This window comes from Danaus plexippus (assembly GCF_018135715.1).
Source record: "Danaus plexippus chromosome 13 unlocalized genomic scaffold, MEX_DaPlex mxdp_15, whole genome shotgun sequence".
NCBI lineage: Eukaryota > Metazoa > Arthropoda > Insecta > Lepidoptera > Nymphalidae > Danaus > Danaus plexippus.
In genome coordinates this window covers 1,198,740-1,225,057 of record NW_026869849.1, presented here as the reverse complement: position 1 = coordinate 1,225,057, position 26,318 = coordinate 1,198,740, and the positions used below count along the sequence as shown (strand labels likewise).

At 30.3% G+C, this 26,318-nt stretch overlaps 1 protein-coding gene across 2 annotated transcripts in view; it reads right to left on the bottom strand.

Moving 5' to 3' along the window:
* Positions 1–26,318, bottom strand: part of LOC116770040 (atrial natriuretic peptide receptor 1-like) — a 33,634-nt gene that overhangs the window by 1,772 nt on the left and 5,544 nt on the right. The window contains exons 2-10 of one of the 2 annotated variants that reach the window (XM_061527875.1): positions 25,761–25,883; positions 21,540–21,675; positions 11,900–12,009; positions 11,289–11,381; positions 6,417–6,530; positions 6,012–6,230; positions 4,834–4,977; positions 3,759–3,888; positions 31–272 (exon numbers count right to left, since the gene is read on the bottom strand). In XM_061527875.1, coding sequence (XP_061383859.1) covers positions 31–272; positions 3,759–3,888; positions 4,834–4,977; positions 6,012–6,230; positions 6,417–6,526 — 845 coding nt within the window. In that variant the 5' untranslated portion in view covers positions 6,527–6,530; positions 11,289–11,381; positions 11,900–12,009; positions 21,540–21,675; positions 25,761–25,883. The remainder of the gene's footprint in view (positions 1–30; positions 273–3,758; positions 3,889–4,833; positions 4,978–6,011; positions 6,231–6,416; positions 6,531–11,288; positions 11,382–11,899; positions 12,010–21,539; positions 21,676–25,760; positions 25,884–26,318) is intronic. The other variant, XM_061527877.1, reaches the window with a different exon arrangement.

Below are 26,318 nucleotides of genomic sequence, written 5' to 3'. Positions count from 1 at the left end.
AAAAAAAAAAACATTAAAAACATTACTAACCTGTACAGCATATTAAGCATATTTATAATCTCCATCGGAGTGCTGTTCGCTGAAATATTAGTGAAGCCGACGATATCGCTAAAGTAAATTGTGACAGCATCAAAAGCCTCAGCAGGTACCGTCCGTTGAGCTCGAAGCCTCTTCAGAACCGGTAGTGGCAACATTCTTGACAGCAACAAATCGCTCTTCTGCTTTTCAGCCATCAATTGTTCCGTACTGTGTTGTATAGATTCTGTGAATGCCTGAAAATTATTATTCTGTTTACAGTTTAAGAATATAACGCAATAATATATTTTGATTATCATTATTCTGAGATTTTATTTTATTTGTTAATTTTTTTAAGTTAAGATCTGCCAGTGTTTCGTAGATGTTACATTGCCGCTCGGTATTTAAATATAGAACATTAACATGTAATTATTGTAAGAGTATAAAGATGTTATTGTTTGTTACTGTCGTTTTTGTAATATTATGCTAGAATATTAGTTTGGTTGAATAAATTTGTAATATTAACTAACTCTTAGGTTTTCCTAATAAATTTCTTGTTATAATTATTATATTTTTAAATATCAAAAATGAAATTATATTTAAAAGTAAGGGATCAGATATTCATATCTTTTGAAAGCGTAGACAAACCACATAAGATATTTCATACTCAGTAATAATACACGTAATTCATATCAAAACAATATATTTCACATCAAACAGAGAAAATTATATTATAGAAGAAAATACAAAGACACGGGACTTGGTTTATAATAAAACATTAGTAAACGTGGCACGAGTCTTCATTACCTACGCACACATGGACAGTTTGAACGTCTTATATTCATACACACATTCATATAATATACACTACACGCGACTTCTTTCAATGGATTGACAGACATATTTTGTTTAAAGAGGGTATAATCGCGAGCTGTAGAAGCATTGAACTCGAGGAGAAACGGCTTACGTCTAAAAATACGTTATTGCAAATATAATTAGTAATTATTAACTATTAAATAAACTGTACCTTTTAAGCGATATTCAATTATATATTTATTTTAAGTAGCTGCTCCAGTATAGTTCATAAAATAGTTTACCAAGAATAAATATCTCAAACACTCTCGACTTACACTAGCTAACCGCTCATAATTGTGACTAAACTTCCTCTATAATGTTTTACATCGTGACATTACACTATACCTAACATTTGAAATATGTGTTTCTTCAAGATTTTCTCTTTATCGCGTATTATCATAATCCCGAAACTTCAAACGGTCCTCATATTAAAATGCAGGAATCAAAGTTTTAACTAGAAATGTGTGCATCAACGTATTCAGGTTTCATTTGTTTCAAAACTCATTGAAATTCTTTATACGCTTGTTCTGTGATAGAATTTTATCGCTTCAAATATACATACTGATATTTTTATATGCATCGTTTGGAAGATATTTTTATTATTAAAATATAAAATACAATGTTTTCAATATTTAACACAACGTTTTTTGATAATATTTACATATAGTATGTAAAAAAGATTGCATCAGTGTCCTTAGTACAAATTTTCATTATCGTTATCGTTCATCCGAAAAATTTGTTTATTATTTTGTTATAAAGTTAGGGTACATTAAAAGCGACGTAGCTTCACCTCATTGCGGCGCTATATTGCCTGATCACTGAAATGATAATGTACTTCTATCATGTGGGAAAAGGTGAATGACCGTCACTTATTAATTGGTATGAAACGATTTTAATAATGTTTAAAAAATGCCTCACTTTTGTAATATTATAATATTTAAACTAATATACATATAGTATATATACTCGTTAGAAATTATGGAATATATATATACTTTATCAAAAAAACAAATTAGTATGTACTACAATTGTTAATAATTACGCAATATATAACTCGATATATAATTCCTTATCCATATATATTTTTTTACTTAAAAATTTACTCGATAGCAGTTGTTTAGATGTTTATTAAACTCGATTTGAGGCATTTAGATTTTTTTATCAGACAAACTATCAAAAAAGTTTTAGATTACAGTACATTAAGCAAAACAAGTTTATGACGTTTGAATTCTCTATTGATTATTTATTTATTTATTTATTTATTTATTTTTTTTTTATATTTTACAGTTTATTTTCCCTGTATAGTTTTTCTTAAAATATCCCACATATTTTCAACTGGTTTGAGATTCGGACTGCAGGGTTAGTTACTTTGTTTTTGTAAGCCATCGTTCTATCGCGACACCATAGATGTAAATATTGTCTTGTTAAAATACTATATTTTCGTCATTACGCTGGAATATCGATGATAAAAGACAATCGTTAAATAGATTTTGATAATCAGTTGACATCATACAATTTTTATATTCTAAACTAGGTACCAGCCCCGGCTACGCAGGGGCACTTTAAAAAAAATATGAAATAGCCTACTTAATTTTGAGAATTATTAAACTTTATTATGATAAATTTCAAATGGCACGCCCTATTTAAATGACTTCAAAACTAATTTACAGATAGTGATATAGGCTTGAAAACGAAGTAATTTGTTTTGATAAAATTTTATACCGTATTTATGTAAATAGCTTTCCAATAAACGCTATAGGAATGCCAATTTTTAAAAGTTGTAAAATGGATATAGTATGTTATCCTTAAGGTATAGACATACGTAACTGCGGACTTTTCTGTAGAACTATATAAGATACACAATTCCACCATATATTATTTTGTTATATCTCAAAGGCTTTAGGCAGCGTTTTCGTTAAAAGCTCTCAGACGGCTCATGTTTTCCATACATCTTAAACAAATATCGTTAATGTACACCCAAGTAAATATAAAAACTTAATAAATTATATATTAAAACCTTCCTCGAGAGTCACGCTATCGAGTGGTGTTAACTACATGTTAATCGGTTCAGTAGTTTTACCGTTTATCGCGAACAGACAGACAGACAGACATGGCGAGGGACTTGGTTTTATAATATGTATTGAATCATAAATCATGCCAAAATATACATATATCAAAAACATCAAAATATTACTATTTTTTAACACTTAAAATAACATGTTTCCATATAATTGTTTCTGTTATCATTTTAGCCTATTTATAATAGAGTGTTAGAAATATATTTTCGTTATTTAATGGCATCCAAAATCTGTTACCCTCTTTTATGAGACTAGAATCACGCTCTAAAGAAAACTGCCTAACAACGTTGATAACAATGCTCCCGTCACTGATAGTTCTAATAAAAACCGATTTGACTGTGAAAGGAAGTTTATCAATAATCACAGTTCAATCAAATGACCTGACTCCGCCCGTCAAGGTCACACGGTTAGCGAGAGTCTGGCTTAGTAACTTCGTTTATTTAAACTTTTTAAGATATTTAGTAATGATTTAAAAGTACATCTTCTTACAACACTGATAATAAGTGATCCATATTATAGTTCGAGAAATTATAATCAATTTTAGAATTTCACTTATTAAAAATTCAATTTATTAATAAAAAAATGTTTATATGACGTACTAAGTTAAAGTACATAAAAAAAATTTTTAATTTCTCTACTCATGTCTCATCGTTAATCTCCTCGCCGTATGACACACTCTCCACTTATTTTTTATTACAAAGCTATTATACCGTTTTTTGAATAAATGATATGTACTTGTCATTTATAATAGAAAAACTAAAAGCCTTTTCGTAAGATACAAGCTACTGAATAGTATAGTTTAGACGTTACCTGTATAGTGGTTATAATATGTCTCAGTATCAGTATAAGGACTGGTGAAGCAAGCAACACTATCACCAGCACAAACACGCCCAACGCCAGGGTCCGGCGAGCGTACCACACTTCATGATCAGCTGATTTCCTGGAATTTCACATTGACCTATTCCAATTTTATTCCAGACTACTCTTAAGCTGCGATAAAATGATTCCACATATATACATGCCGGTCAACTGAGCCATATCATTGCTATAATATATTTATAGTATAATCGTGGCTAACATTTAGAATGTAAATTATAATCTTTGTATAAGATTAGAAAAAGCTGCATTAACATCGGTTTTAATCAAACTTATACAACATCGGACAAATAAATTGACGATTATCTAAAAATAATTATTTAGATATTATGTTTAGACAAAAACATATTTTTTATTTCTAAATAAAAATAACCCTCGACAGAATTCGGAATTAGTGTCAAAAAGTAAAAAAAAAAACTCTAAATATTCTATAAAGGCAAAAATGTGGTAATGGAATTCCAGTTTGTTGTCCCGTTTCATCAAAATGCCTATTTTGGTCGAATAGTGAATGGTATTTAAAGTGAACATCCGCCTCTCTATTGGCACGTATTCATACTTGTTACTCACGAACAAGCCTTGCATTATGAATGTGGTTGCATTAACCCTTCTCTAGAGAACAATGTATTGATTGCGAGAAAATCATAATTAACGAGCTGTGGAGATATTTTTAAAGATTTTCTACATTTCTATGGGAATATTCGTCATATCAATGATGTATCAAAAATTGCAAAACCATAAATGTCATAAAACATTGTAGGTGTAGGAGGTACAATGTAGTGAAGCTGCAAATAGAATTCGTTTCTAAGGAATCAAATCAACAACTGCTTTAGAATTTAAAATCCTACTTTTTAATCTCTCTATCTAAATCTCACAGAATGAAATTTTTCCTAGTAGAATTCATCACGGTTTTTGTTATTTAAGTTATTATAACTCTAATGTCCATGCACTAAGGTGTATTGTTATCTGTTTGATTTGATACACTTCATATATAAGGATATGGTGTCTTTACCTGACATATTTCCATAAACCCGTCTGCATCGTTTTGGAGACCTCCACGAAGCCTGAGGTTTTTTCGACGTAATCATTCCCTACGGAGTCCCAGTCATCCATTTTAAAATCAGCCTCACTAACATTAGTCAAAGTTGTTTTGTAGCTGAAATTAATATTCAGGTTTTGCTCATGAATTTTCACAATCTTTTTCTCGATTTCTTGTTAAAAGCGGTCCCTCTATTTCACTATATACGACCAGTAGTTTTCTTGATACAAAGTACTGTTTCACTTGATATGTCTGTATTTATGTAATTAACTTTATTTCAAATATTTTTACTTATGTAATATTATATACTTGTACAGTAAATCCTCGTGGAATAAAAGATATAGTTTAGATCCAAAAGTAGTAATGCTTGAATAAAAAAGAAAATAAACGGCGACATACTCGTGAGTTATGTACATTTATATAATATAAATTGGAAAGTTTAAAAATTATTGCAGTGGAACTTGGCCAAAAACATTTCTGCCAAATTATTAAGTTCGTAAATACATTTAAGTCAAAATTAAAACATCAGGGAGACTGTTTTGTCTCTCGATGTCCGTAAGGTTCTATTTAAATGCTATAGTTGTTTTAAAATGAACCATAATATAACTTACAATACAATTTCATTTACATTCATAGAATTATAGGTTTATTGGTAATTGAAATTTGAATATTAATGTTGGCCTTTATGGATATATTTATAAGGACATTTTACAACCATTTAAATTATACCCATAATAAACTGATTTAATTTTAACAGTAACTTCAGGAATGCTTCAAAAAGATATCAATTTGTACATATAATCTTTATGGTTTTATAAATTAATTGGTATTATTTAAAATCCTTTCTTTGTTTGATATATAAATTACTGTTGTAACAGGCATGAGTTGTATCCATGACAATTAATGTGAAATTAATTATAAGATATTATATCCTTCATTACTATAAATACGAACGCCTGCGATAAATTTATAGCAATGTCTGGCAACTTTAAGCAACTTCATTGGCTAGTTTAAGTGGGCGTGTTCCTTTTTGAGACCAGAGACCAGTGACATTAATTTATTTATGTTCAAAAGAATAAGTCAATTTATCACATGTTTCGAATGTGAGGAATTCACGAAAACAGTGCCTTAGAAAAAAAAAATATACGTACTACATCAGCATTTCCTTTAAAATTTCATCATCGTTGAATTTTTCGAATTCTAAATACTGTAGAGCTGATTCCAGATGTTCCACCGCTAATTCAAATTGCTGTTTCACTGGTTCTAGCAACTGCTCCTGGTCAGCTGAGACAAGAGAGTATGTGACTAACGTTTGCAATATTGACAGATCCTCCAGGGTTTTGATAAACTCGTAACACGCAGATAGTTGTCTGAAAGTGCAAAATAGTGTCTTTAAACGTTCGTACGTATTTAGAGTTTACGGGGAATTGAATTCAATTACAGATGAGATAAGTGACACTTTCACTTAACATCAACTGGGATGATTAGTACTACTAGTAGTAAGTACTCCGTAAATAATCAAAACTAAAAGAAAAAGTTACTATGATATTCCATACCTCCAGAGAGGTGTTTTTGTCGCTTTAACAGCCTTTATCATATGGACTAATAATATTGAATTAAGTTTCTTGTAAACAGATATCCTTTTGATAGATTCTGTCCTCTTCATATTCCTGTAATTAAAATATTAAATTGACAGTGACGTCATTTACACGTAACACTGTAAATACAAAACGTTTTCAGTCACAAAAAACAATCATTTATAACAAAAATTCCTTTGTCATTCTATTTTTTATTAATTAATAATTTCCCTTTGGAGCAATCCTATTTTTACATTCAGGTGTTTATAAATAAAACGAAGAGTTCTAAAAAATAAAATTGATTCAGTTTATAATATTATTTTTCGCTGGCAAAACGCCGGCCTTCCAAACAAAATATTCGAAATATTTCTACAAAAAGGTTTCGATGTATTAAAGGAATGTATTGACACCTACAATCATACTTACGTAACGCCCAAAACGTCCTCTCTATAATGGCTGCATGAAAACGAAAGTTCTCTTACTTGGATTTTCCTTAATGTATATACCGTTTAAAGTCAATCATGTTACAATGCATTTTGAACGAGCACAAATATAACATATGACTGGTACAGATGAGTAGTTTCACAAAGTCCATTAAAAATAAAAAGTTATCCTATATGGAAAATAAAAAAAATATCATAATTATCTCACTTCCTTAATGAGCCTTCGATTGCCAATATTCTTTAATTAATAAAAGAAAAAAAATTTAATCCGTTGCCTTTTTCTAAGCCGCTTATTTATAGGACTATATTTATATCTCACAATAACTAATCAATGATATCACACTGCATTATACCTTAAAATGTTTTTAAGAATCCATTACTTTTATAACTCAATTCCTCCGGGTTATCATTTACTACTTTAAGCTCTGCATTTTCCTGCATAACAAGCCCCGAGCATATTTATGATATGAAAAACGAATTTTCCCTAACAATCCCCTTTACATAATACACGTCATAGATAGTAAATAATTTGTCTAACGAAGTATAAATATTCAATATTTCTGAAATTCATAATCTTTTTTATTTCTTTCTATTAAAATCCTCAATTCCTGGACAACTACCTACAAATTTACAGTTATATGTCAACTCATGAAGTATTTTTCTACACACGTAGTTTTGATACAGATCAAATTCTTACATTTATTGGAATAAACTTATCTTTAATTTTTAATATCTTGGAATTATTTATCATAATTTTAAAATATCATAGCGTACTGAGGATACAGATTCCCTGCTTTGTGCAAACAAATAAGACAAAAGGAAAAAATATCCCATTATATTGGCACTAAAATCGATCGATCCTTGTTAAACTATACAATATTAAACTAGCGACATCTATTAGCAGTAGAAACAAACAAATTTTCTTAATTAAAACACTGCGTTTGTTAGTTTTATAAGCACAGGTACTAGAATAATGTTTATACGAACCGTAAAGGAGTGATTTAAATACTAGGGATACGATTTTCTCGTTTGTAGGAAGTCTGCGGTTGTTAATTCCCTAGACGAGGAATACTACTCTGTAATTACAACATACCACTCAGAGACATTTTAAAAATCTCAGATGTTGCAATAAATTTGTGAAAAGAACAAGTGAGTCGTTTTTAATTATATCAATTATACTGGTTTGCGTAATATCACTCTTTTGTTTACTATTAATGTGTCTCGGAACAAAACTCGCACTATTCATTGGATTCGATTTGGTGTCATGAGTGTAAACATTCATAGTTACATTTTTATTATCTTAAATAAACAATCTCTTTCGATGTTAGTAGTAAAACTTTATATAATTTTAATACCTCGTAAGGTTTTTATTCTAACCAAGTGAAGTCGATCAATCTAAAGCCAAAAATGCCTTACATAATTTTCTTAGAGTACTACATCGCTTGATCAATATTAACCAGAGCTAGCTAAGCACCACCGCAAGGAAACTGGCGTTCGAATGAAAAAAACCGCCTCAGAATCTATTTTTCTGCTTAAAGGTACAAACAGACACACATACAGAAATCTACGTTAAATTAAAAGAAACCTATATTTGAATCGATTTTTAAAAATATATTAGAATGAATATAAAGTTACTTCTTTATTGTACAAATTATTATAATATATAATATTATACATCAAATGGGAAACCGTATTGCTATGTACATATAACTGACAGCTACAAATAGCTGACATGAGTAAAGCAACTAATGATACGAATTCAAGATTTGTCCTCTGTTTGATTTGAAGCCAATTGCATTGAAACATAATAAGTATGGAAGTAAGTGGAAAACATTTGTAATGTAAAAAATCAATGGAGACGTCTACACGAGACAGAATTCATGGCAAACATAAAATCTTATATATAGATTTAATATCTCTCAAATCTCACGTAACTTTATAGTAAATCGTGTCCATGTGTACGCAGAATGATCTGCCAGGTTACCTACTACTAATTTTAATGAAGCAATCTATCTAATTTAATAATGTTGAAATATAAGGAGTATTGAGTAATTTATAATTAAGAGAGATAAACTAGGGAACAATTAAACAAAATAAGCTGTGAACGACGAAGGGAATGGCAAAATCAATTAGGGGAGGAAAATTAAGAGAATAATTTAATATTTGTTTAACATTGTATTGGCCTTTATTGTATTATACATTTATAAACGATGTTTCATCGTCAATAATAAATTCTATTGCTTATTAATCTCTGTAAAATTTGTTTGAGTTCCGTAATGGTTATTCTAAATGTTGTTTTTTTTTTCATTTCAATTTAATAAAAGTATTCTCTTGCAATGTAACGAATAAAGCACATAATTAAAAATAACATTATTTAAGTGTGGTTATGTTCCCGAATAAATATTGGACATTTAAATTGACATATATTTCATACATACATACAAAATATTAGCTCTTCACTCTCGTAGATAAATGCTCATCGATAGTCTCAATTATCTTTAGTCAGTTCTTATTTAAATTTAAAGTTACTCATGAATTTTATTATTCAAATATGTTGATGTTTTATTTGTTATTTATGCGATTCTACTTTATCAACCATATGGGATATTAACAAGGGTTGCTATGGGTTTAAAACTTTATATATTCACGGACATTGTTTTATCAATTTCAGATACGAATGATAATTGAATAGACTCAGTTTGAAAATGCCTCCATTCATTTTATTAATCACAATACATTGCGGTGGAACCAGGTTTAAATGCTAATGACAAAGTTTTCTATGCCGTTGCAACTGTCATAGTGTGCCCGGGTTTATTTATTATATTAAATCATTTGAAACTTTTATATCATTGTAAGTCGATATCCTCACACTTAATATGGAGCGGTAACAGTTTTTCGTTCACAAATCCTAGCTTATAATATGTTATTGAATAAGAAACGGGAAGAGCTTTATGGTTATGTTGTAGTAAAACGAAGTTAGACTAACCATACTAGTATACATCAAGACCAGGCGATAAAACCGCCTTTTGCTTCATCCATTTTATTCTTTGGTTATTTTTTTCCTACATTTTTTCTATGTTTTGACATCCGACAAAGAAAATTATATTTTTTTGTGGAGCTTCACAACACAATACAAATAAAATAAAATTAAAACCTAACTTATTGATACAATATTATATTTTTATGGTCCTGTTCCAAAAATTTATAAAAACTTAATTAACTATTTATTGTTGCTTATAAAATAACAAGCTTATAAAGGATGGAGACTTATAAATAAAGTCTATTTAACAGCCTCAATATAGATAAATTCATGAAGAATGGAGCAACTTATGATTAACTTATATTTTAAGTTATAGCCGATATATTTAAAGCAAAATCTTGCTTACATAATAAATATATAAAACAGTGTTTGGGAAACTTTATTACACTTAACCTTAGATGACGGACGCTACAATGTTATCACTACGATAACTGAACTGACAACTATAAATGGCCTACACTTATTATACCTTTGAAATGCTTGATTTCACATTCGCATATTTTTTCGCTCGTATTTTCTTAGTCATGGACGGATTTTTCTAAAGATGTTATCCGATTAATTCCCTGAAATGGTCCAATCCCGATTCTATACGAACAAACTTTGTCCTTGGACCTTATAAATCGGTAATTCGAAAAGTGAAATAAAACCCACGCTTGAACATTGACAGAGAGTATTTATAGTCTTGTTTTTTAATAATTTTCAGATCTACCTCTTCTTAATTCATCACATTTTCGATACAAAAAGGCTTCTTTACAGTTCATTAAATGAAATTAGTATGTCCCAAACTTTACAATACCGAACGCCTTGATCTCAACGGAGGTCACCGACCTACGATCGACCGAGTCCGACGGCTGCGATCTTTTAAAATTTAATTAACTCCTATAAATAGTAAAACCACAAACGCAAGAGGCCCATATAAAATTAATTAAAACACTCGGATAAATAGGTAAAAAACCTAGAACATCTTTAAATTATTATGCTGGTATAAAGCATCCCTACAAATCATTGTTATATAAAGTACATACGAAACTTATGTTATCAGATAAACGATAACACATTGTCATAACGACAGACATACTTTAGCATTAGCAAATATATTAATTATCATACGGTATTGTGTATGCATGGACATTAATTTTTGGCTATATAAATCCCTTTAAAGCCTTGAATTATGGTGTACAGAGAATATATTTTAATGTTTGTCATGCTTTAGTAACTTATATAAATAGATATAGTAAAACAGAAGTTTTTTTTAATCTAATTATTAATACGATACAATAGACAATAAAAACAAATATTTTTCGTCGTGTTTAAATCATGACATTACATATTAAATTTAATAAAATTTGTGGCAAGTTATATACTCACTAGAGAGTCATCTTGAGCTCATCCGACAAAAGAAGCGGTGGTGCATCATCCAACCAAAAATCCGTAATGAAGAATATTCGTCGCATGGTCGTCCTACAAAAAAATTTATCAAAATGTGGTTATGCAAAATAGGTATGTCCAATAATAATGCACATGCCGTGAAAATGAAAGAAATAATCTTAACCACTATTAATAAGAATTTTCGTCCTTATTAAAATAACTTTCTACGAAAATTTTATTGTTTTTATGTTAAATAACGGTTTTATTTCATAAAAATATATTACAGTAACAATAAGTTTATGCACCAGGCTGGCATTAAACAATAAAACCTCCTTGCAGATAATTATAAATAAAATGACCATTATTTCGATGGCGGAATTTCGTAACAGAAGAATGAGAAATCAAATCGAATAAATAAGATTTGTCTCATTGACGAAAACTACCAGTGTTCGAGTCCGTTGATCCAGGTTCTTTCACCTCGCGTTAGATATTAAACATTTCATTGCAATTTACTAGTCAGACTGTTTTCTGTAGAGACGCAGACAGAGACTCATTCTCATTCTCATTTAAAATAATCTTTTTATGACATTTTCCTTAACATAAATACTTACGTATTACGTACATCAGATGTTAATGAATCCGAGAATAGATATCTTGTGACGTAAGCCCTTTCATCTTGAATGGCAAGAACCATTTCGCCCAAGGACAATGTCATATTAATCTAGAAAACAAATAACTTGATGTAACTACGTATTATATAATTGATTTTATTTCTAGTTTCTTAAACCTATAGGCCCGATCTTAAATAGCGAGAACATTTTTTAATTATTCTTTTTATTAATATAAAACTTTAAAAAGAAATTAAAGTTAAAAATTAAAAAAAAAATCGAACTTATTAATGAAAATGAATCAATAGTCAGATTTTGTTTCTAATTATAGTTGGAAAAAAATTAAAGAGTGGGAATTACAACTTATATTATTAATTCATTTGATTTAGATTTATATTTTTAGTTTTACCCTTAGTTGTTTGTAAGGGCGCTGGACGGTATCAATATCATATTGTCAAAATATATAGAAATTAACACACGTGTTACGTTTAACAAAGTTCTATAAATAAATTTAATGATGGAAAGTTCAAGTAAAATTGTATTTTCCTTTCTACCCCGATGTATAGGTACACATTTTTTTCACTATAGCCTGACGTTTCGTTTACTTAGCAATCATCGTGTTTATGGAAAGAAAAGATAAAAGTGTATCATCTAACGCCAAAGATGTATTACTTAAAACTAGAACTGAAAATATTAAAACTAACTTTTACTCAAATGTAGCTATTTAATTCTACTAAAAAAACTAACATTAAATGTCATATTTATACTATCTTTTATGCATATATAAAATACCTATTATTTACAAATAAAATAATTTTCGTATACGAAAAATAAGTCTAACTGACAGACATTTCATCATTTCGTCTGAAAGCGTTAACGATGTCTGGAAGAGAAAAAAAATTCTTTGTGAGAGGCCATAACATTTGTCCTCCTCATAGTAACCATTCATCAGATAAAGTCATGCCACCAACCAACTTATCAGGTTCCCAAATGTTGTCTGATCGAGCCGCAATGAGGATGGATCTAAACAGTTGCTTTTAGTTCAGAAGCGACTTCAATACACCAAGACAATATTAACTTGGGGTGCTTGGTCATGGGGACTAACAAGATCCAAATATGAGTAATGGCTGGCTTTTGCTCCGATTGTATGACTACACGGCACGACTGGTAAAGTTAATTATTCAGTTTCTCAACATGGTATCCGCGCCATAGAAATTTTGCAGTGCATAGCCGACAATTATCGTCCGACTTCAATTAGCTTCATAATCTATAATATTATAGAACATATATTAAACAGACACCTCATAGTGTACATAAAAGACAATGATCTCTTCGCTGAACGAAAAATGTTTTGGTAAGTCAGAATCTCTGACTTTCAGAGGGACAGTTCTATGACAATAATTGTAAATTACTACTCGTCTGAGCCACTGACTGTTAAAAATAATAATAATAATAATAAAGCCTTTTATTTCCTATAACATTACAATGCTTTTTTTTTAATTACTTAAACCTATGATAGTGAAGTTTAGAAGATAGTTAATTCTAATGTTAGTTTTTCCTTAAAATCTATACTATAGGAACCCGTCGTAGGGTATAGGCCTCCTCCGATTCTTTTCATTTTTTTCTATCTTGTGCTATTTATGTCCAGTCTTTCCCGACCGTCTCTCCTATGTCGTCCTTCCAACGTTTTTGTGGTCTGCCCACGTTCCTTATTTCATGTGGACCGGACCATTTTGTGCTCTTAAGAGTCCATCGCTGGTCTGTGCATCTCGATACATGGCCAGCTCAGCTCCATTTAAATTTTAGTACTTGGTGTAATGCATCTGTCAAATTGGTCTTGTTTTTTATTTCTTGGCTTCTTGATTTTTGATTTTTTCTCAGGTGAAGCATGCTCCTCTCCATTGCTTGCTGACAAGTTCTTATTTTTTTGCATATTTTGTTAGTGAACGTCCACGTTGGCGAGTCATAGGTCAAGCAGGGCAGAACACAAGTATTCATGATGGTCTTTTTCATATTTAGGTCGTATTTACGTTTTATAATTTCCTTGTGGGCCCAGTATTTATTCCAACTGTACATTATTCTTCTGTTGACCACATCTTCATTTTTTGTTTTAGCAAACGATACTTGTTTGCCTAAGTATACGTACTGTTCCACATATTCACGTTCGACACCATCAAGCATTACTTTTCCTCTCATACCGTTTGTCATTATTTTTGTCTTGCTTAGATTCATATGCAGGCCAACAGGTTTGCTCTCTATATTTGGTTGCAATATCATATTTTCTAACTTCTTAGGAGTTTCGGCAAAGATCACAATGTCATCAGCAAATCTCAGGTGTGTGAGGCGTTTGTTGTTTAGCTTCAGAAGTAAAGTTCAATTTGAAAAATATGCATTGTGAGACGGCTAAGAACAATTTTGGAGACAAAGGGTCTCCCTGCCTGACGCCTCGGGCGATTTTGATTTTGATTTACACTGACTGTTAACACATGGATTTCCCAAGGGTTATCCCTATCTGCAACTATATTTTTACTGCACAATCAAGATCTGGTATTAACGTATGTTTTTGGTAACACAGATGACAGCACAATTATAACACAATTATTCCTTATATCACGCCATTGGTAGGACTAGCTGGGATATAATGGAGTTGGAGGGTGAGGCTATGATAGAAATTATTACTTTCATACTTCTATTACTCTTCAAATGGGGTGATGCCAAATGTCTGAAATTTAACTCCACCAAAACACAAGCGTGTCTTCCATCGATAAGCGATTCCATTCACCTTGACTCAAACTTTTCAGAAAGTATTCTTGGAATACACGGAAGATAAGTCATTTATTTCATATTGAGTTATCTTCGAACCGTAATTTGCTTGATTATAATGTGCTTATTATATAATGTGCTTTGATTCCAAAGCTGAGGCAGCCATAAGAAAATTCGGTGTCCTTTCAAACGTCAGACAGTAATTCTTTATCTCTATAAAACACAGGTCTGGTCATGTGGAATACTGCTGTCACTTTTGAGCAACCGTTGCCACACGTAACCGTGAAGAGAAGAGCAAAAATGCTTATTAGTGACCACAAATTGGTTAAAACCAATCTATCTTGCACCCTTAGCTCAAGCAGAAAGTTGCTAGCCTCTTATTCTATAGGTACACTTTGAAGTGTGCGCAGCGATTAAAATTATCCTTTTTTTACCATCGGATGAACAGAAGCAAAACAATTTTAAATAAAAAATCGTGAAATGAAATCCTTAAACCATAGTTTTATTTAAATGTTTGTTCTCGATAATCTTAGGGACCATTACACATTGTATTTTTTTAATATTCGATTTCCAGGACTAAAACTAAAACTTTCATATAACTCATATAACTAAATATAATGATTCTGTAGTTGTATGTATAATCTGTTGGTTTCAAAATATAAATTCTGATATTTTAATCATAAATTTTAAAACAAATTATATCAAAGGCTATTTGTTAGAGAAACAAATTTAATTTTTTTTTATAAGAAATGTGGCAAACGAGCCGACGGCCTACTTGATGGAAAGTAGTTACCTTCGCCCGTAGACACCTGTAACATGAGATATGTTGCGGATACGTTGCCTGTCTTGGTTATTGAGGAAGAAGAAAACTGTGAGAATATGCAGGAAAAAATGGGGGCAGGGAAAGGGCAACCGGCTGTCTCACTCATCGGATAAAACGCTGCCATTACAGACTACTTCACGGCGATCTTCTGTGAGAAGGTGGTACTTCCTTGATCGAGCCTTGATAATAACTTGATCACAGCTAGGATCTCTCACCTTAGAGAAAATGTGTTAAATATTAAGCCCTGACACTACGGATAATTCAATCAATCATTCGAAAAAACTTGGCTAGGTATAATAGTGAACGTTATATTAAAGAGTCATCTATTTACTAAAAGTAATAGTTCCTTAAATATTTAATATAGCATTCCACTATTGTCAAGAGATTGCTTTGTCCGATAAAAGCGACCACTTCCAGAACAGTTATACACAAGTATAACGACCAGACAGTAAAGATTCAGTTTAATAAAATTTTGCTTTTTCTGCAAGTTGGATGAAATTGATACTATCATATTGATTTAAAACGATTTGGATTTCTAAATGACTGTTTGTCTGTGAACTGTGAATTTTAAGAAAAACACTATGCTATTGGGTTACAAAGTAGACTTAGGATCGGTAGAACTTTTTTCTAAAGGAAGCTTTAATGTGTCTTAACTGTATTAAAAATCGTATCATCATTATGTCTATTATTAATAAACCATTACGTCTATTATTCTTAATTAACTATAATTAATCTGTTATCAAAGATCTTACCAAAACTTAAGACAATTCAATTAGAACAGATTATTACGAGATCATCATAAAGATAGTACAAAGAAAACGAAAGAATCGTCATAGTAGAATTCTACACAGGTATCAAAACAATTATATCAGCTATGGATAAAACGGGGTTAACAATAATTTTATGACTACTTGGTATATTTAACGGCTGTAATATATAGATACGAGTACGCAGACAAATATTTTAGACTCACGTGGCCCATTATTTGTGACCCAGTTACAAAGCTTTACCGCTTTTAGGTCATTACACGGATTGCACAATATAGATGTGTTATTGAAGTTATAAGAATATTAACAAAGCTATGTTTGACTTCTTCTTGGCAAGGATCTCATTGAACTTTAACACTTTAACAAACAAAGTACTTCTGATATTTTTATTTACTAAAGAATCATTGCTCGGTTTGTTTCAAAGTTACGAGCGTTAAATCTCAATAACAATGTTTGAAATCTCATCATACACACGTAGATCAAAATCTGTGATTATAGAAGACTTATATAGAAAGAAATGTTCCGTTTTCCTTTTTATTATTTCTTATATGTTTTTATTACGAATTCTTTATGATCAATTATACTTGATCTCATTTTACTACCCTTTTTACCTCGTTAGATACTCAAATGGAGAGATGAAACAAACTATTGTAAACTATTCATTTATATTACAGTTAAATATATACGTCTTACAATTCTTGTCCGTCTTCAGTGACAAGGACGTTTATCTCCCTGTTATAGCGGTCAAAATGTCGGGCTAAAATAAAAAAAACGTAAAGTAAAACATAATGTTAAATTGTAAAAATCCGTTCAGTACTTCTCGTGTGATTAAGTTACAATCAGCCAAAAACTAATTTACGATTTTTTGTAATAATTAAATTTTGTCGAAATTATTATATATTAAAAGTAAAACAGACCTTGTTTTAATGATTCTTCAGGACGTCATGAAGCATAAAATATAATGACATTAGAGGACGTCGTAAACTAAAACTACTATACTACCTTATATATATATTAACCAGCAACATTGAGCGACGAAACTTTAATAATTCTTAAAATTTTATAACCCAACCTATTTCCTATTAACTTCGTAAAATGAACGTCTATGCAGTATTCACATTCAATCGTGTGAAAACTATTGTCAAACACGTGTATCGTAAGTTCAGGAAAACTATCTTTTAATGTTAAAACTTGTTATACTTTATCGCGTTTCAAAGTTATCTCCATGTCGTGATTATTTTGGAGTTTAATTAAATAAAAACAGACGAAGCCTTGTCCATGGTGAGATATAGCTGTAAGGGCTAAATTACACTTATCTTCCAAGTACCTTGAGTGGCGTAACCCTGGACTCGTCTAATAACTTTATACGATCTGTTTCCAAGTCCGCAAACAGAATAACATACACTAAAAAAAATTACTTTTAAAGGATATATAAAAACGAAGTTTTAAAATATGCATGTAACATTAAACTTAAAAAATATATATATGTTTTATCACAAAAATGTTCATTAAAAATCTGAACATTTCCAAAGATATTATTTGGATATTAAAACTTTCTCTTAATAACAAATAAGTGTTATTAACATTTAAAAGTATTTTTATTATTTTGAGTATATCCACAAATCATTCTTTATAAAGCCAGATAATATTTTTTAGTTTCAGCTGTAACTATTAGTAAACAATACACATTTCAACATTGTGTAATTATATTCGTCAGTAAAGTTTGTTAGACTGTTATGTACGAGATTGTGGTTTAATTAGTTGAATTCAAAGCCTTATTAAATGTGTTCCATTAGATAAAGATAGCTCTTTACACTACATACTCGTGTCCTATTAATAATTGCCAACTCGAATATATGGTTCCCAAATCCCTCATGTTTAATATTCTTCCATCTCACTTACTTATTTTCCTATAAATATTCTTTTTAAATATCATACGATTCATTATAGATCACAATTCATATATCATAACTTCGACATTAATTTCTTTCAAATAAATATAAGTGAAATATTTTTTTTAAAACGTAAATTTTCAAATAAACTGATCCTAATATATTTCGTTTATATCATGAGATCAAAGTACGCGTACGTACGCCTACTACGCTTAATAAATTGGAAAAATATTAATTTTATTTCCTTTGTATTGTTGTAATCAGCCAGCCATACTAAAAGCTGACACTTCTAAAAACGTTCATATGTAGTAAATATATAAATAATCCCTATATATAGAAATAACTGTAGTGTACCAAATGGTATTAAAAAAAATTTAATGCCAGTAACTTTTTTGTTATATTCTGAATTAGAGGAGGAAAAGTAATAATTGGCATGTTAGCTATCGTGAAAAAAAAAACGTAAATAATATTTATTATAATTTAAGGTACTTATAATATATACGTGTTTTTGATCGGCGTTTTTTCTATCATCATTTGTTACTAATATATGATTATTTGTCAAACGTTTCACAATACCTTTGAATTGAACTCAGCAATTTTTCGAACGCCCTCACGTGTAAGGACTCCCTTCCCTAAATTCTTTTTTTAAATATATTAACGAATCGAATTAAAAAAAACGCAGTATAAATACATATATGTATAATATGTTATACGAACTTATTATCATGTTTATAATATCAGAGAATATAAAGAGATAATAAACAATGCTAGTCAAAAGTTAGAGTCTAAAACTAAAATAAACAAATTGTTAGGTTATGTTTTATATTTATTTATATGACATTACATTAAAGAGCAACGCCCTATATGAACTTGGATCCAATTCGGATTACATTCGAAATACGGCAGATGAAGAAATATATATCATTTGAAAGACAGAAAATTGATTATGATAGGAATACAACTGAAAATCTTTATGATAAAAGCTGTCTAGTCGCATCTTCTCATATTAAAATAATGCCTGTGAAATGGAATTGCGTACTTTATTACGTATGTTTAATGCATTTAAAAGAGTTTAGTCTATTTTTTTGTACGCTATGGCTTCATTCGCACTAAAATCTTGGAATATTTTGAAGAAGTCAACGTTTTTATTTGTTTTATTTAGTCTGTGTTATTTATATGTAGATAAAAAAGACATGACATAGACTCATCATATAGATAGACTAACCTCTTATTAATTTAGTAGTAACGCTCGTGATTGTTAAATTAATAATAATTAGAGGTTAGAATGTAATGCATATATATGACAATCGTTTGTAGCGGTATACATATGCCGCTCATGCGTAGGGAATTTATACGACACTCGTGAGTAGTGTATTTATATGACGCTGAAGCGTGCCACATTTATATGATACTCGGGTAGTGTTTTTATATGGAGTTCGGGTGTACATCATCTAGATGTTGTACCACGGCAGTGTTTTATTATTTATAAAATTAACTTATATCCCGTTCGGAGGCATACAAGAACATTGCGTTTGAGAGTTCTATAAGTACACTGAGATAGAATCTATGTATTTCAATAAAGTAAGTATAGCAGCAACGAAAACTGTTATCCTACTCCAAATTTACTTAACGTAAAACTTAAAAAAACAAATCCTTTTAGACTTTAAAAATTGTCAATTAAGAAGTACATTGAATGAAAACTTCCGGATATCTTTTCGAGTTCGACCATCTCCTTATGTTGCTCTTTATAAAAGTTACTGTCACATATCCATTTAGTAGAATTTATATTATGTATTTATTTTCTAGTTTAAGAATACATAAATTTCTACTGATATTATTTGTTTTAATATTAAATAGCGAACCATATAAATACAACTTGTCTGTTACTATTGTGTGAGATACCGCTGAGGGTTAATTTGCATTGTAATAGATCATGAATGTATCGTGAATGTTTGACGGATTTCAAGTAATTTATAAGAGGAACATTAGTTCCGTAGATAGACTATAATTTTAAATGTCATAGACATATAGCCCTCTTGATGAATGTTGCTAAATACCTCTGAATTAAAATAACAGAAGATATCTTTAACTAAATAGGTACAAATAAATTAAAAACAAAGTGTTAAGGACAATAATGACTCGTATATCTTTATAATTACGATGATTATGTTAAATTAATATAAACATCAATTGGTGTGCCCTGTTAATTTAAATTGAAATTAAACTGACTGAAATTTATACGGGAATTGTTACTTATTTATGAACCGGAAATGCGCCTTTTGAATCATATAACCGTTCCGTAACAAACACGGTTCAATCAAACGAGAAGTATTACTATCGCGAGTATTTATTTAAATGAAACTAATATTTGTCGGATTACTACGCGTATATTATTATTTCAAAAACTACGTACTCCCTGACGTATTAGTTTTATTGTAATTGTGGAATAAAAAAAACCATTTAAATAATAGGATACGTGTGATGTCAATTACAAAGAAAAACAAACACAATTTTTTATTTCGTAGCTTGTAATTAAAAAAATCAATCTATATATATATATATATATATATATATATATATATATATATATATTTAGCTGTAACTATATATAAATAAATTATTACTTTTTATTAGTTTTCAACAACTTAGTCATGTAAAATATTTTATCCAATAGATAAAAGGATAAAAGCCCTGTATGAAGGATATATAATGAGATATCAGATGTGGATCAAATATCAGAATACGAACTGAGGAATATGGGTTTTTGAAATTTAATTAATACGTGAACCTCGTAACAAAAATGTACGAACAAAAATAAGCGCAGCCGCAAAAATGCGATTGTCTTTATTTACAATTAACAGAAGTCTTCTGAAGTGATTTGATTAACTTATCAAAAAAAAATATTTCGTTAATTAACATAATTATAATTTACAACTTATGAGAAAAGTTCGAATCTTTCTTCGGCTGTTTAGATCTTTGAAATATAATCGTAGCATTACAGCTGACATCATTTTCTTGTTTTGGAATCACAAACTTACATATAATATCACCACTCATATTATTTAACATGCAACGATGGATTATATGTTCATAATTCAGATTTCAGGAGATTTTGATATATAAATAATACAATCATTTAAAGAAATAAAATGGTGCAAAATAAAAAGCCCAAAGCAATGAACAAACAAGGCTTAAAACTTACTACAAAATAATAGAGTTATAATCCTTAAAGTCAGGATTACTTCACGAGTAAGCCGAAACGTTAAGTGGTTACATTAAAAAATGTTTAACATAATTTGTCTTAAAATAAAATCAATATATTACTAATCCAATAATATTTAGTTACTTCTGTTACCATAACATAAGCTTGTGTTTAAAGGAAAGTATCGATCTCTTACCTCGTCATTCAAAAACAACGATGAGTCAAAAGTCTGTGAAAGTTGAGCCATAATTGAGCAATTCTGCAATATCAGTGCAGCGTGCGGCACGAAGCACAGCACCACCATTTGTAATAAAAATATCCTTCGACCGCGCCTGTCGACAAAATAAGGTTTGATGAGTAATATAAGCAAAGCGCAGTTTGAACCGACTCCGAAAAAAATGCTAGTTCGATGCATTACTTATCATTTGTTGTAGATATATCAATAAATGTTCGAATGAAATTCTTAAGCTTACATGATAGAGGAGACTATCGATAACGTTAGCCATTTAATCGTAGAAGAGGAGTGTTTTGGTCCACTCCAGCCTTATGTGACATAGGGTGTTAGTGAGACTGAACCATCCTACATACATATATATTATCTGTACACTGAGTATAAACTCTACCTAGAAAAAGATTAAAATGATGATCAAAAAATTGTATTCCAAAAATTTATAATATAAAACTTGGCAGTTAGTAACAATTACAGGTATTACTCCGTAAGTGCTCTCATAATATAGCGATCAAAGTGTAAGTCAGCGAGTCACGAATGTATAAGCGATAAATTTGAGTTTTCTGTCACAATAAAATATATTAGATTGAAATTTATTCAAAGTGCACCTCAATGGCGCAAAGGAATGAAGATGCCAACGTCTATAGCATAGATTTGTATCAATGTATCCTTTGCACGTTGCGTCCAAATAAGAATGTAAATGTGGGACTTACACACAGAACATTTTCTGATTTTCTTGACATAGTAGATACCTATAAAACCAATTTAAAATGCCTTTGGCTAAATCTCCCACTCAATCAACAAAATGTATTTTTATATTATTTTTTTTTATTTAGATTTTTTATGTAGCTTTTATTAAATTATAATTTATATGTCATTATTTAATAAGCAAAAAATCTTTTCATTTAAAAAAAAAGAAAAGTTACTTATAAGATATTTAATACACGACAAAATTTCAAAGTACTTTCACCACAGGAGTTTCATCCAAATAAATTATTCACAACAAAAATATTTTTTCGGGGATATTTGGATTTTAATATAAATAAATCCGCACTTTCTTTCAATAACTTCAAATGGTCTGCTAATGCCAAGGGAATTAATGAAATACAGAGAAATATCAGCTTTCTTGGGAACAAATTAGAGTTTAAATTTAAATGGGAATGTAACGTAATAAAAGAGTGTAGGATTTCTATACGTGCTAATTCCCACGACATTCAGGCGACAGACTATGTAAGGTCTTTTCAGTGGTTTGAAGAATAGCGCCGTAGTCTTCAAGAAGTTCTTTTAATATAATGAAAAATTATTTATAACATAAATAGGTTAGACCTTATAATTGGTATTATTAAAGATGAGACTTGTAAACTGGTGTGGGAAGCAAAACGTTTCTTGTGTGAATGGTAAGTAATTTCTTTAACAAAATTTATTTTGGACCAAATTTTCTTGTTATCTTTTGATAAAGAAATTATTATATAGTAATCACATTTCACAACAAAGAGATAAGCTGTCGGGTTTCAGAATCCATGCCCTAGCATCAAGCAAAAAGAAAACATGTCTTAAATTGAGCGGTGGTTTATTAAATGTTCAGGAATCCGTTCGTTTAGGATTTGTTTAACGTTTTGGAACGCAAAGAGTAAAATGACAACTATATACGTAGGTTCCTTTAAAATCTCAAACTGTCTATAATGTTTATGCCACAACAATCATAATATTTCGGTACTCAAACTTTTAAACTGTATTTTACGTTCATTTAGAACTCTTCGTTGGGCATGATGCATGATGCATGATGCATGATTGCATGGATGCATGGCTGTTTATATCTAAGGATTTATTTGGTGTACCTGTATTTGTTGTTGATGTTGTTGATTTTGACATAACTTTGCAGTCACGTAGCTTAGACATCAAAATTACACAAAGCCTACAATATATTCTCGAATTAATTGCAGTTTCCGCGGGATCGCAGCATAACTATTGCATTGTGTCTAGTCCCACGATACAGATATATAGTTTTCGCATCCGGTTGGTAATCATAACTTTTATTTTAACGTATATATTTCTCTCTGAACCTAATACCGAAGTTCACATGTATGAAGAAGCGGGCAATAATTATCTTATTCATGAATTAAAACTGCAGAACTCGATTCCTAAACTATTTATGATATATACCAATAATTTACACAAGCCTTGGTGAGTTCAAGATGTACCGTTAATTAATACACTTGATAACTTTCCACAGAGGCCCATTAGAAAATCTTTATAACTATGTATTCTTTATTTAAATTTTATCTTCCCTAATAAACAAAGAAAAAACATCTAATCAAATTTTAATGAAAGTATTAGCTCAAACAACAAACATAAAGAAATAATGAGCTTGAAATATAATTGGAACCAATTAGAAATTGCGGACCAAATTCAATGATTGTTACAAACAGCAATTGCGTTCAAGTGTATCTAGATAGCCGGCAGTGTGTCCAGCCAAGTTCAAGCGAAGCAACTGGCTAGCCAACGCGGAGTGTATCATGACATGAACCACTCGGTGCCACTTTTGACCCTTCTAACTCAAAACCACTTCACCGTAAACACATAAAACTAAGTCTGTTTAGTGATCAAGATAAGGACATGTAAGATCCCAAGTTTCAGGCAGCCAGCTCTAATGGTTATAAAGATATGAAGGCCGAAAATTCGTTAATTTTAGCACTGATTGATTGACACATAGTGCCTAAATCTAACCAACTTCCAGATTAGCTAGAAGGCTGAAATTTGTTATTCAGCACGGTAATTGTGTGTAAGCGTAGGAAAACATTAAATTTAAAAGTACAAAAAAATAAGTAGTTTCCCCATACAAAAAACTTGTAATACGCGCTAAACATCTAACCATCGCCGCCACAGTCAATCAACTTCACGCTCTGACGAATGGTACAAAATTATAAGCGATAGCGGATTTCGTTAAAATTTTGCGGGTCGGTTGGTTTATGCCTAAAAGCCCGTTTATATTCCATGGCTCAATAAAATAACAAAGTTCAGTGACCAACGCTCGCTTTTCTGAGTTCGTTTGAAAATAAGAAATAATATTTAAAGATATAAATTTGTTAGTTCGAACTCCTTGCTCTTTAAAAGAAAGTCGAATATGTATGGTTAACAATGGTCAAGGCAATAGCGATGTCTTATTGTTACCGATATATGTGTCTTTTGACTAATTTCAAAATGCTGGTTCAACTCTTAATGCTGGTTGCTCTTGTACGCGGGGGCGAGCGAGGTATAACTATTGTCACGCGAGCCCAAAGCCCGAGAAGCTCACAAACGCTATACGACTTAAAATTCAACAACATCAAAATCAGCCTATTAAAGCCCACTGCTGAAGAAAGGCCTCTTCTCACATGGAGAAGGTTAGAGCATTAATCACCACGCTTGCTCAAGACGGGTTGGCGATTTCCATCTTATAATTTGAATATAAGATCAGGTTTTCTCACGATGTTTTCCTTAACCGTCAATCAGTGGTGTCTAAATACTCTTAGAAAGTACATATGACTCGGAAAAAATCACATTGGTACTTGCCAGGTTTCAAACCGTCACGTATGAGAGGCGGACCTTTTAACCTTCAGGCCACCACGACTCCAAAACTCCACGACTTAAAATTCAAACGAACCAAAGTGTGATACCAATAATAATTGCTGTTATTTAAAATGATAAGATGTTAACATAGGTTAGATTTGACTTGACCAGTTTTTATCAAAATTAAATGTTGAATAACTTTATAAAAGAAGAAGAAACAGTGTTCAATACTTGCTCATAATGGTATTTTATTTTTATAAATACATATTTAGAATTTGGCAACTCCGGCAATTTTTTAGATCTCCATATTTTGTGAGAAATCAAAAATTTATTAACAAGAAACTGATATTTTTAATTTATTGCGTAATTTTGTTTATTTTTATTTATCTTGTAATATCTTTTATTCCTTATTCTTTCCATTATCCATCGAAAGGCAAATGTTCATAATATAATTTATTCAGCCCTCATTGAAAGTTTTCATTATTAAAATAAGTTTTTATTTAAATTCTAATATTTCAAACAAAATCATAATAATAAAAAAATAGAGTATTAATAGTCGATAATAGAATGTCACTTCTTGGGTTCTAGCTAAAATAAAATATGTATTATATAGTTAAATACTAAATGATGATTACTTACATGGAAGCAGGGTTGATGCTGAAACAACCAACTTTGACCGACACTAGTTGAGGTACATTTCTCTCCGAGGGCGTCGTGCAATGAGACCTCGCGTCCACCTTCAAGCCGTTTGCGGACATCATACTAGAATTAAATGTGAATTATTAATAATTTTAGTACAAGAAAAAAAGGCAAAGTTGAAAACGTAGAACAGATAATTATATACATATATATTTCAAATACTTGCTATTATTGTAATAATTTTTGTCCACAAGTTCGAAATATCATCAGTTTCAATAAAATTTACATTTTTTCTTTCCTATTGTACACAAATTATGTTTTAAATTTATTCAGATTGAAGTTTTTGTCATGAATATTATAGCTGGTCCTGATAATTATATACTTATATTTTTACGTCACCTTAACAAAATTGTTATCAGTCCTATTAAGAATGATAATAAATTTATTCATAATAATTGAAGCTAAAGTAACCAGCCAATATTAATAAGATTTGAAAATATAGAAATATAGGGATTGAAAAAATTTTAGGCTTTTCCGCGCTTTATAAAAACCAAAAAT